Source organism: Scyliorhinus torazame, chromosome 11 (genome assembly GCF_047496885.1).
Source record: "Scyliorhinus torazame isolate Kashiwa2021f chromosome 11, sScyTor2.1, whole genome shotgun sequence".
NCBI lineage: Eukaryota > Metazoa > Chordata > Chondrichthyes > Carcharhiniformes > Scyliorhinidae > Scyliorhinus > Scyliorhinus torazame.
In genome coordinates, this window is record NC_092717.1 from 246,523,854 (window position 1) to 246,536,686 (window position 12,833).

The 12,833-nt window shown below is 46.5% G+C and overlaps 1 protein-coding gene across 3 annotated transcripts in view; it reads right to left on the reverse strand.

The window, feature by feature from the left end:
- lama3 (laminin, alpha 3) overlaps positions 1–12,833 on the reverse strand; it is an 858,151-nt gene that overhangs the window by 315,766 nt on the left and 529,552 nt on the right. For 2 of the 3 annotated variants that reach the window (XM_072468524.1, XM_072468522.1), the window contains exons 17-20: positions 12,148–12,250; positions 9,027–9,079; positions 8,815–8,920; positions 5,714–5,813 (exon numbers count right to left, since the gene is read on the reverse strand). In XM_072468524.1, coding sequence (XP_072324625.1) covers positions 5,714–5,813; positions 8,815–8,920; positions 9,027–9,079; positions 12,148–12,250 — 362 coding nt within the window. The remainder of the gene's footprint in view (positions 1–5,713; positions 5,814–8,814; positions 8,921–9,026; positions 9,080–12,147; positions 12,251–12,833) is intronic. The other variant, XM_072468523.1, reaches the window with a different exon arrangement.

Genomic DNA, 12,833 nt, shown 5'->3' on the forward strand with positions numbered 1-12,833 from the left:
TATTCAGTCGTATTTCTCCATGAAGAACATGCATTTACCATAAGATCAGGATTTCTTAAAATAAAGGCAAAGTCGCCATAGTCCCCGATCACCATAGGCTGCTTTTCCCTTTGAGGGGGGAGAGCTGACTGGTGACGGTTTAACCTGAGGATCACCAAACCTCAGACAAGGGCAAGGTTGAGAAGGTGGGACTTTCATGAATAACCTCAGCCAGTTCGGGGAATTGAACCCTGGCTTTGCTCTGCATCATGAACCAGCTGTCCAGCCAACTGAGCTAAACTGGGCCCTAGTACTTTATAACTAAATGATGTGTGGTCACTGTTGTCAAACAGAAAATACAGATATCAATGTATACAGCAAGATCCCACAGACCGCAATGTGATAGTGCTCCAATTAATGGGAATAAATATTAGCCAGGAGACTATAGAGAACTCTCTTGCTCTTGCTCTTTTTCAATCATGACTTGGGATCTTAAATGGCCACCTGAGAGAGGAGATGGTCCCGCTACAATAATAAAATCCTGTTTTTTTCCCTTTAGCACTAGTTTAGCACACGGGGCTAAATCGCTGGCTTTGAAAGCAGACCAAGGCAGGCCAGCAGCACGGTTCAATTCCCGTACCAGCCTCCCTGAACAGGTGCCGGAATGTGGCGACTAGGGGCTTTTCACAGTAACTTCATTTGAAGCCTACTTGTGACAATAAGCAATTTTCATTTCATTTAAAATGCACATCAAAGAAATGCTGTAATGTTTCTGAGATTAATAAACACACACTTAAGAGTGGTTGTCAACGCCTTTCTTCTGGTGAAACTTTTAAAACATCAAATTTAAATTAATTGGACTGTTTCCCGCAAGTGCAGCTAATTAGGCATTTTCCTCCACTTGTGATGAAAGTTAATCAGCATCCTCCTTAAACCACTTATTCTTACCACCTGGACTACTAAGAACTTTGGAACAGGAGGAGGTCATTTAGTCTCTCAATCCTTTTCAGCCACTCAGTTTGATTGTGGTTGATCTATATCTCAACTCTATGTACCTGTCTTTGTTCCAAATTCCTTGATAATCTTTTGTTGGATGTTAAACCCTCACGGGTCCCACGGGGACAACCTGATTGATCTCCCCTTAGGGCTCATGGAGTACGAGCTCCCCGCTGAGGGATGGAGGCCCAACAACGGGCCCGTTAATTCCCCAAGATAAAAGCAGGCCCAGGAGGGAGTCAGCATCTCAGGATGGTCCCAGCTGGGACTTGGACTGTTGCTTAGTTGCTGTATTTCTGAGCTGTGAGCAGGAAATAAACTATTTTTGACTCACCTTTTTGGGACTTCTCATTGACTACAATATTGGCGATGAGGATAAAATGGAACTACAGACGACGCTGCTGGCCACAGACTACAGCTGCTTATCAATGCAAAGGAGCAAGGCTTTCACTGTGTCAAAAATGCCGCTCTTCAGCAGAGTGGACGCGTCTGATGCAGCTGTGGAAGACTTGGCTCAGCACGAGGAGCGAATGCTCTATTTCATCGTGGCAAATGCTATTACTGGGAGATCGCCTGAAGGTGATTCTTTTGATCACCTGCGGAGCCCCCACTGCCACAGCATCATTGAGAGCCTAACCTACCCTGCAACACCAGACTCCAAGACATTTGACGAATTGGCGGCATTCGTGACAACCCACTACGGCCTCAAGCCGTCGGTCATTGTTCAAGGATACCGAGTAAATTCGGCTGAGAGAACCCTGGGGGTGTCTGTAACTGAGTTTCTGACAGGATTACACAAACTAGTGGAATTGTGACTCCGGATCATCCCTACCCGAGATGTTACAAGACCGCCTTGTAAGCGGCGTAAACAACATGGAGAAATTCCTGCTCTCTGGGCCCAATCTAACTACCCCACTGCGCCCGCTTGGGGCGCAATGCAGCCAGTAAATGTCACGGGAGGCCTCTCGCGAGATTTCCCTGGCTTGTCACGTCTCGCGAGATCTAGCGGGATCTTGCAAGATGTCGCGATGTACCAGAGCTGACTAATCTGCACATTAAAGTACTGCAGTAAGCAGCAGTTTGATAAGCACTCGGAGTTAACCAAGGCGTGGGATGTAACCCCTGCACCTCGGAGGCACCGAGCAAGTACCGGTTAGCACTGGTCTCCACAAAGGGGGACAAGATGTACCAGCCCTGGGGGGAGGGGTTCTCCCAGGGGATTGGGGGCCCTGAGTGGCCGGGCTATGGGCAGGGTGGTACCCTGGCTCCCCTGATGCCAGCCGGGCTCCCTGGCAGTGCCACCTGAGCACTCTGGCACTGCCAAGTGCCAGACTGATAGTGCCTGGGTGGCATTAACCCCTGTCCTTATTAGGTGGAGCATGGTGGGGTTCGATTACCTCCTTGTAGGTGAGTTAGGGCATTGGGGGGAGTCCGGGGTTGCAGAGCTCCTCAGTGCAGGAAATAGGACTGAGTGTGGCCTGGGTGGCATGTTCCCCACTTGAGGCCTCGAAATGAAAGAGTCCCATTAGATAGCGGGGTCTTTCTTCATGCAGCGAGAGGCAGGAAACATCTGGCTAAACACGTTCGACACTGTTTCATTTCCGTTAAATGGCACCCTCTGTCTCACTGATCGTATTTGCTTTCTAAATGGCCCAACTTTCTATTTGCTGAGATTTATGTCATGAGTCTCTTCCCCTGGGATTAAATGATGAAAAAACGGTCTTGTTTTTCCTGGCACATGTGATCAAAGATTCCTCCTTGATTTCTCTGCTCACTTGTACAGAGTGTATCACTGTTGGCCACAGCTGTTCTAAACACAGGAGAGAGTGTCTTTACTGATACAACTGTTTAATTAGTCTTTCAGCTATAATATTAAAATAGCAATTTTATTCCCACGCTCAAGAGGTGAGACGTTTGAGTAAACACAGCTGTTTCTGTCTGAGATAAACCAAGCAATTAAGATGAATTTGGGAAGCTGATGACTGGTGTACCATTGGTTAGGTAAGGTGCAGAACCAACTTTGTGCACTTGGAAAATGCCCTGCAGAAGCTTTAGTCTTAAGGGTCTGTTATATTCTTTGTAAAACTCTTCCTTACTTCTATCAGCAATGGGAGTTGAGTCTCACAGAGGTGAAATAACAAAGTGAAGGTGGACCATCCTGTTAAGAAAACTATGCTTACCTTGTTGGGAGCAGAGGTCAGGAATGTCAATTCCCGATGGACCATGGAGCTTTTACACATACACAGACTGGGACCGGAGTGTTATGGAAGACTGATGTCCCAGGCAGGGGACAGGGAAAGGCCCAAAAGGGAGAGGCCCCAAAAGAAAGACTCAGGAAGATGTAGAAAAGAGAGGAGCAGCGCAACAGCCTCCAAAGTGGGCAGCATGGTAGCACAGTGGTTAGCACAGTTGCTTCACAGCTCCAGGGTCCCAGGTTCGATTCCTGAGATGGGTCACTGTCTGTGCGGAGTCTGCACGATCTCCCCGTGTGTGCGTGGGTTTCCTCCGGGTGCTCCAGTTTCCTCCCACAGTCCAAAGATGTGCAGGTTAGGTGGATTGGCCATGATAAATTGCCCTTAGTGTCCAAAGAAAGGTTAAGTGGGGTCACTGGGATTGGGTGGTGGCGTGGGCCTAAGTAGGGTGCTCTTTCCAAGAGCCGCTGCAGACTCAGTGGGCCGAATGGCCTCCTTCTGCGCTGTAAATTTTATGTTCTAAACAGGAAAAGGGCTGTGGTCAACAGACTCGTAAAAGCCCTGGTAATCGTAGGGAGCTCAGGAGAAACCCTGAGGATACAAGGTGGCAGCCGGAACATAGAACATTACAGCGCAGTACAGGCCCTTCGGCCCTCGATGTTGCGCCGACCTGTGAAACCACTCTAAAGCCCATCTACACTATTCCCTTATCATCCATATGTCTATCCAATGACCATTTGAATGCCCTTAGTGTTGGCGAGTCCACTACTGTTGCAGTCAGGGCATTCCACGCCCTTACTACTCTCTGAGTAAAGAACCTTTCTCTGACATCTGTCCTATATCTATCTCCCCTCAATTTAAAGCTATGTCCCCTTGTGCTAGCCATCACCATCCGAGGAAAAAGGCTCTCACTGTCCACCCTATCCAATCCTCTGATCATCTTGCATGCCTCAATTAAGTCACCTCTTAACCTCCTTCTCTCTAATGAAAACAGCCTCAAGTCCCTCAGCCTTCCCTCATAAGATCTTCCCCCCATACCAGGCAACATTCTGGTAAATCTCCTCTGCACCCTTTCCAATGCTTCCACATCCTTCCTATAATGCGGCGACCAGAATTGCACGCAATACTCCAAATACGGCTGCACCAGAGTTTTGTACAGCTGCAACATGACCTCATGGCTCTGAAACTCAATCCCTCTACCAATAAAAGCTAACACACCGTACGCATTCTTAACAACCCTCTCAACCTGGGTGGCAACTTTCAGGGATCTATGTACATGGGCACCAAGATCTCTCTGCTCATCCACACTACCAAGAATCTTACCATTAGCCCAGTACTCTGTCTTCCTGTTATTCCTTCCAAAATGAATCACCTCACACTTTTCTGCATTAACTCCATTTGCCACCTCTCAGCCCAGCTTTGCAGCTTATCTATGTCCCTCTGTAACATGTAACATCCTTCCGCACTGTCCACAACTCCACCGACTTTAGTGTCATCTGCAAATTTACTCACCCATCCTTCTACGCCCTCCTCCAGGTCATTTATAAAAATGACAAACAGCAACGGCCCCAAAACAGATCCTTGTGGTGCACCACTAGTAACTGGACTCCAGGCTGAACATTTCCCATCAACCGCCACCCTTTGTCTTCTTCCAACTAGCCAATTTCTGATCCAAACTGCTAAATCACCCTGAATCCCATGCCTCCGTATTTTCTGCAATAGCCTACCGTGGGGAACCTTATCAAACGCTTTACTGAAATCCATATACACCACATCAACTGCTTTACCCTCATCCACCTGCTTGGTCACCTTCTCAAAGAACTCAATAAGGTTTGTGATGCCGGAGGTTGGTGATTTTGTGTTGTGGGCCGCTGGGGCAAAGGTACCTCTTTGAAGCAGGAGTATTCTACACGGCATGGCCAAAGAGCTGATGTTGTGCCAGCGAGTTGGTGCTTGTGTGCACGTTCGGGATCCAGGGGAATGGAATCTTGGGAGACTTGCCTGAACCATGTGCGGTGAGCTGAAATTGGTGCCATCCAATTTGGAGCAACGTTCAGGAAGGATGCCCAGGATAGATTCTCGAAGGTGAAAACTGGAATTCCCCGTAAGAGAGACAAATGTCAGTGAGAATGGCTGAGTCACAGTGTTTCTGACACCTGGTTGGGTTGTTGGAAAATCTGTGGACTCTGTCTTGGTCGCATTTGCCATTTATCGTTTAGAGTGGCGTATTCAACCGCAGTTTGTGTGTTAATTCACATGTACCTCACATTAACCCTGAACATTAGAGCATAAGATAGATTTTGTAAATTGTTTTCTCTTTCTGACCTTGTCGAGTACATTTTACCTTTGTTTGATCAAAACCCCGGGAAATCTTGCGGCTCCATTCACTGAGCAAGAATCTTGAATCCCAAACGTCGCCTACTTTAAATAAACCATTATTGGGCACTACCTGGTTCTCACCAAAACCTTGGGGGTCTAGCATCAGAACAAATCCCCCACAAATATAGTGCATATTGAGGGCAGAAAAGAATGCATTGGGGTCTTACTGGTTGCAAATGCGCCCCTCTACATTCGGTCTACACTGGCAGGTCCCCGACGACAGATTGCACGTTAGATTAGTCGAACCTCCAATGTCACACTGGCAGCCTGTCAGTAGAATAAGAGGAATGAATAAGAATTCATCATTTTGAGCAACTTCAAATAGCATAATCCAAATTCACAAAAACCAAGCAAAATACTGTGGATGCTGGAAATTTGAAATAGAAACAGAAAATGCTGGGAAGGTTCAGCAGGTGAGGCAGCATCCAGAGAGAGAGAAGCAGAGTTATTGGGGTGAATTCTCCGCCTGCCCAGCCATATGATCCTCGGCGGTGCACCATCGCTGACTACGGGATCCTCCATTCACGCTGCCAGCTAAAGGGATTTCCCATTGTGGGCACCCCACGCTGCCGAGATACCTGCGAGCGTGGGTGCACTGCCGGCTGAACGGAGAGTCCCGCCGGCAGAGAATTCACCCCATTATTTCTGGGTGATGATCTGAGGTCAGCGATTTAACAGCACTTGCTTAAAAACGTGTTCATTCCCCACACAGTAAACCTCTACAAACAGCAATGAGATCAGGGGCGAGATTCTCCGACCCCCCGCCGGGTCGGAGAATTGCCGGGGGCTGGCGTGAATCCCGCCTCCGCCGGTTGCCGAATTCTCCACCACCGGATATTTGGCGGGGGCGGGAATCGCGCCGCGCCGGTTGGCAGGCCCCCCCCCCCGTGATTCTCCGGCCCGGATGGGCGCAAGTCCCGCCGCTAAAATGCCTGTCCCGCCGGCGTAGATTAAACCACCTACCTTACCGGCGGGACAAGGCAGCGCGGGTAGGCTCCAGGGTCCTGGGGGGGGGGGGTGGCCTGTGCCGTGGGGGCACTCTTTTCCTTCCGCCTTCGCCACGGTCTCCACCATGGCGGAGGCGGAAGAGACTCCCTCCACTGCGCATGCGCGGGAATGCCGTGAGCGGCCGCTGACGCTCCCGCGCATGCGCCGCCCGGAGATGTCATTCCCGCGCCAGCTGGCGGGGCACCAAAGGCCTTTTCCGCCAGCTGGCGGGGTGGAATTTCGTCCGGCACGGGCCTAGCCCCCTAAAGGTTGGGGCTCGGCCCCCAAAGATGCAAGGGGCGGCGCGATGCCCGACTGATTTGCGCCGTTTTGGGCGCCAGTCGGCGGACATCGCGCCGTTTCCGGAGAATTTCGCCCCAGATATTCTGTATTTTAGTGACGCTGGTTGAGGACTAAATGTTGGCTCCAATTATTTCCTCATTATTTTTCAAAATACCGTGTCTGCATCTTTTTTACATCAATCTAAGAGGGTAGGTGGAGCTTCAGTTTAATATCTCATCCAAAAGACAGCACCGCCAACAGTGCAACACTCCCTAAATACCGCACCGCGCATGGCAGCCCAGACCTGAAACTCAACTCTCTTGAGTGGGATCTGAACCCATGACCTTCTGACTCAGAGGAAAGAGTGCAACCAACAGAGCCACGGCTAACATTGGCAAGAGCCTGGATGATGAGTCATGACCTGAAACATTAACTCGGTTTCTCTCCACAGATGCTGCCAGACATGCTGAGCATTTTCTGTTTTCATTTCTGATTTCCAGCTTCTGCGGTAGTTTGCACTTATATTGGCAAAGAAAAGATTAATTTACATCTCAGCCACCCTTTAGAAGTGATGACAGGCCTTCTCCTTGAACTGCCACAGTCCTCGAGGTGCAGGTATGCTGTTAGGAAGGGAATTCTAGGATATTGACGACATGACAATGAAGGAACAGCAAGCGATATGGTCTAAGTCTGGATGGTATGAAGAACTGGAAGGAAATGTGGAAGGGGTGGTGATCCCATTACACTATCACTTTTAGTGGTCTAGCTAACAAGCGAAGAAGGTGATTTGAACTAAACTTGGTGAATTGCTCCAAAGGGGCTGTTTAGCACAGGGCTAAGTTGCTGGCTTTGAAAGCAGACCAAGGCAGGCCAGCAGCACGGTTCAATTCCTGTACCAGCCTCCCCGAACAGGTGCTGGAATGTGGCGACTAGGGGCTTTTCACAGTAACTTCATTTGAAGCCTACTTGTGACAATAAGCAATTTTCATTTCATTTTTCCAATGGCTCCTGTAGATAATGTCCTTTGCAGTGTCATTGCACAGGTTGGTGGTACTGGTGGATATGGAGTCCAATGCTAGGGTCTCCAAACAAACAACATGCTCTGTCCTAGACAGGTCATTAGAATTATTGTAGCTGCCCTCATCAGGGTGAATAGTCAGTGTTTCATTACGCTCCTGACAAGCTTTGTCGATGAGAGATTAGTCTTGTGACGGAAACTGGTCGCGTCTCCAGCAATTCCAACCTATTGAGTTTGGCATACATGGGATTGAATACCACCCTGTCATTATTTTAAGCAATGCTTCTTGCATTCAGTCCTGGAATCCTGTTCTTTTTCATCTCAAAAGATCTTCTTAGAATCATAGAACCTACAGCATGGAGACAGGCCCTTCGGCCCAAACTAGTCTATGCCAACCAAAAAGCCCATCCAAGCTAACCCCATTTGTCTGCATTTAGCCCAATAGAATTAATGATGTGAATCATTGCCATTTTCTACCCCAGAGGGCTATGGACGCTCAGTCATGGAGTATATTCAAGGCTAAAATGGGATACTCAGGGAATTGTGGGATATGGTGGAAAGGTGGATTGTTAAAGAACATCAACTATGGGCTGGTTTAGCACACTGGGCTAAATCACTGGCTTTTAAAGCAGACCAAGGCAGGCCAGCAGCACGGTTCAATTCCCGTACCAGTCTCCCCGAACAGGCGGCGGAATGTGGCGACTAGGGGCTTTTCACGGTAACTTCATTGAAGCCTACTTGTGACAATAAGCAATTTTTCATTTCATGGTCTTGTTGAATCGTGGAGCAGGCTCAAGGACCAATGTGGACTACTCTGGCTCCTATTTCCTATATTCTTATGGTGAGTTTTCAGTGGGATTTCTTGGTTAATCTGGATTTCCCAGTAGTTTGAGGATGATTATGACCAAGCATCACATCTAATATATCACAAACTGAAATATTTAGACTCAACCAGTCTTTACTGTTAATGTTTTGACTTACCTCGACAACCAAAATAGTTCCTCTCTTCCAAGGCATAGTGTCCTTCTCCACACACATCACAGAGCTCAGCACATACATTAGATTTACAGTAACATTGGCCATCGTCCTAAAACATGAAGGTCACAAATTAAAAACCAAAGCAAAATCTCCCTGTGCAAAGCCTGCTCCTGATCATGCTCTTGCTAACCCTGCGATTTCTTCTGTCTGCTCACCTGAGTGCATTCTCCAATCCCACTAATTGTACCAATCACGCTACATCGACATTCTGTAAAATGGAAAATAAAAGAATCTGGATTGAGTTTATTTCAGATTTCTTTCCTGCCCAGTTAGAAATGACAGCAGCATATTGATGCAAAAAGAAGCCCTTCACAGAATGATTAAGCACAGAAAGTGACCACTTAGCCTATTGTGCCTCTGGCAGTTCCCTGAAAGAGCTTTCCAATTCATCCCACTCACCCATTCTTTCCCCATAATCTGTATTTGTCTCCAAGAATTAATCCAATTCTCTTTTGGAAGTTACTATTGAATCTGTTTCCACCAGTCTTTCAAGCAGCATGTCCGAGGTCACTGCCTGAAAGGATAGGAGAGACAGAAACTCCCAACTCATTTCAAAGGTGCAGTTGAAGTCCCATAACCTCCAGAGCTATGGAACAAGTGCTGGGTGGCTCAAATGGTAGCCAGTGCAGACAGGATGTGCAGAGTGGCTCCTCCTGTGCTGTAAATCTTGCTGCATCTTCTAAATGTTTCAAATCTCTGAAAAGGAGGAATGTGTAGGAATGTGGGGAGAGGACGGGTGAGTGGCAGTAATTGCTGCTTTGGTGAATCAAATGACCACATTCTGTGCTGTAGCGATTCTAGGATTTGATAATAACAACTCGCTGTGTAAAAGTGCTTACTCCTCATCCCCCTTCTGGTTGTTTTGGCAAAAGCCTTCAACCTATACCTTCTGGTTACTTATATTCCTGCCAGTGGAAACAGTTTCGCTTTATTAACTCTATCAAAACCATTCGTGATTTGTGAGTGCCTCCATTTAATCCTCACTATTCCAAAGGGAACAACAAAGTTTCCCCAGTCTCTGTACATAATTGCAGTCCCTCATCCATGATACCACTCGAATAAATCTCCTGTACCTGATGCCTTGAATTTTCCAAAGTGCCCTGGTATAATGTCTTTAATAATAGCTTCTAATGTTTACGCTGTGACAGGTATTACCCTGACTGGCTGTAGTTTCCTGATTTCTGTCTCCCTCCTTTTTTGAATAAAGGAGTTACATTTGTTAATCCCCGAATCTGAGGAATCTCGTACAATTCTCACCAGACACGTCTTTTAAGATCCAGGACTCAGGAACTCAGCCCGTAGCTCCAACAATTTACTCAGTACCACTTCGGGTGCTGGTATTTTTCCTGAGTTCCTCCCTCCCTTCCATTTCCTAATTTACACCTATTACTGCGATATTGTATCCTCGATAGTAAAGACCGGTGCAAAATATCTGCTCAAATCATCTGTCACCTCTTTATTTTCCAGACTTACTTTCTCAGACTCACTTTCTGTTGGGCCAATGCTCAGTCTCTTAACTCTTTCTTTATATCTATGAAACTCTTACTATCTGTCTTTATATCTTTAGCTGGCTTTATCACGTACTCTAATTTGCCCTCCTTATTAATCCTTTAGTCATTCTTTGCTGTACTGCTGTGTTCTAAGAAACTACCCGGAAAACATTCTATCAATTCCTCATCTCGGCTACCTTTGCCCATCTGATCTGTTTCAGTCTGTATTTAGATTAAAATCCCCCGTGATTATCGTCGAACCTTTCTGACCAGCTCCCATTATCTTTTGCTTTATACTCTGCCCTACTGTGCGGTTACCGTCAGGGGGCCTATACACCACTCCTCCAAGTGACTTCCTGCCTTTATCGTTTCTCGTCTCTATCCAGGCCGCTCCTACATCCTGGTTTCCTGAACTTGGGTCATCCCTCTCTAATATGCTGATACCATCATTAATTAAGAAGGCCGTACCTCCACATTTTCCGAGCTTGAGCTTCCTGTCCTTCCAAAAAGTCATGCACCCTTCAATATTCAGGTCCATTCCAAGTCATCCTGCACCCATGTAATGGGTATCAAAATGTATTGATTTATTTATTTTTGTGCCATCAGTTTGTCAGTTTTGTTTCAAATGCTATGTGCATTCAGATACAGAAGCTTTGCTTTTGTCCTTTTATTAATTTTGTAACCTCCAGCTTTATCTTCTGATTTACTCTGAGATTCGCAGAATCTTGAGCACACATTCGGCGATGAGGCAGAAAATCGCGAGAATCGGGAAACCCGAAAGAAAGCATTTGAAACAAAATAGATGAAAATAAAGGGTGTGAACTTCATTTTAATATATTTCCATGTATTTAGTGCCCCCCCCCCCCCCACCCGCACAAGAGATTAGTGAGCAAAATTAAAGCTCATGTAATTGGGGGTAATGTATTGATGTGAATAGAGAACTGGTTGGCAGACAGGAAGCAGAGAATGGGAATAAATGGGTCCTTTTCAGAGTGGCAGGGATGATTAGTGGGGTACCGCAGGGTTTAATGCTGGGACCCCAGCTATTCACAATATAATTAATGATTTGGACGAAGGAATTGCATGCATTATCTCCAAATTTGCAGACGACACTAAGCTTTGGAAAAGAGGCTCGATGGGCCGAATGGCCTTACTTCCGCTCCTATGTCTTATGGTCTCATGGTCTTATGGGTGGCAGTGTGCGCTGTGAAGAGGATGCAAAGAGGCTGCAGGGTGACTTGGACAGGCTGGCTGAGCGGGCAAATACTTGGCAAATGCAATATAATGCGGGTAAATGTGGCTCACAATAAGATTGGTCCCAGCAGGTCCCAGCATCCCAACAGTACAGCGCCCAATTTCCCCAGTACTGATGTCAGTGAGCCACAGACTGGAACCTACTTCCCCCCCACACGGCTTAGAGAGACACATTCATCTCTCTGATTTTATTTACGTTATGCCAATTTGCACGTGGGTCAGGTAATGATCATTCGAGATTCTGCTTTTCCATTTAGTTCCTAGCTAATCTGTAGCACTAACTATTTTTAACAGTTATGTATAGATGAGTTTGAAAATAATAGATTTATTTTAGGTTTGTTGTAAGTGTCAATAAGGAATATTCCACATTAATGAATTTAAAATTACTGATATACATTCTTAAATATTGAATTATATCAGATATATGTGTTGCTAAATATCTCACACATGCGGAGCTCGTGAACATACTGTGAGCAGGTCCACCACATGGTCAGATATTTTAACCTGGGTAAGAAAGGCATGAATTACTTACCAATGCAGCCATCAGGATTTTTCTCATCCAGTTTCCAATAGAGTGGCTTACATTGATCACATTTAGACCCCTCGACATTTGCCAGGCACTGGCAGGAATCCTGCTGAATAGGAAAGTTAGAGGGAACATATGAAAGTTGAAACATATTTCATAGGCCAGCTTGTTGTCTGCATAGTAACACTCTAAAATAATGGGCACATTTTGGCCCACTATTTATTACTTTACACTAAACTGGGTCTGTGCCCAAATCTATATTTATTGTAACACGCATACTGTACATTCACAAGTTTAAAATCCGTGCTTAAGGTGGGGTTTGGGGGTTGTCAACTCTGGGCATATTTCTTGAGGTCTCATCACATGACCTCCTACCTCGATCCATCTATTGGTTCCCCCCCCTCCGACTCATCCAGATATTATTTTCCCGGGTTTTATCTCAAACAATGACCTGTATATTGGTCATCAATTCCTGGAGACTCCAGGGCAATTCTGGAGAGTTGGCAACCCCAGGGCAAGAACATGAACAATGTGCCTGATGTTTTCCTGCTCAGGTACAGTCCACCTCATGGAGGTGGCCTGCAAAATCCTTGCTGCTTCTACAAGTCATTGCACAGCCCTCATAGATCATTACGCAGTAAGTATTTCATTCTATACAGCGGGGGCTGGATTTTCGCAGAGGGTTTGTATCC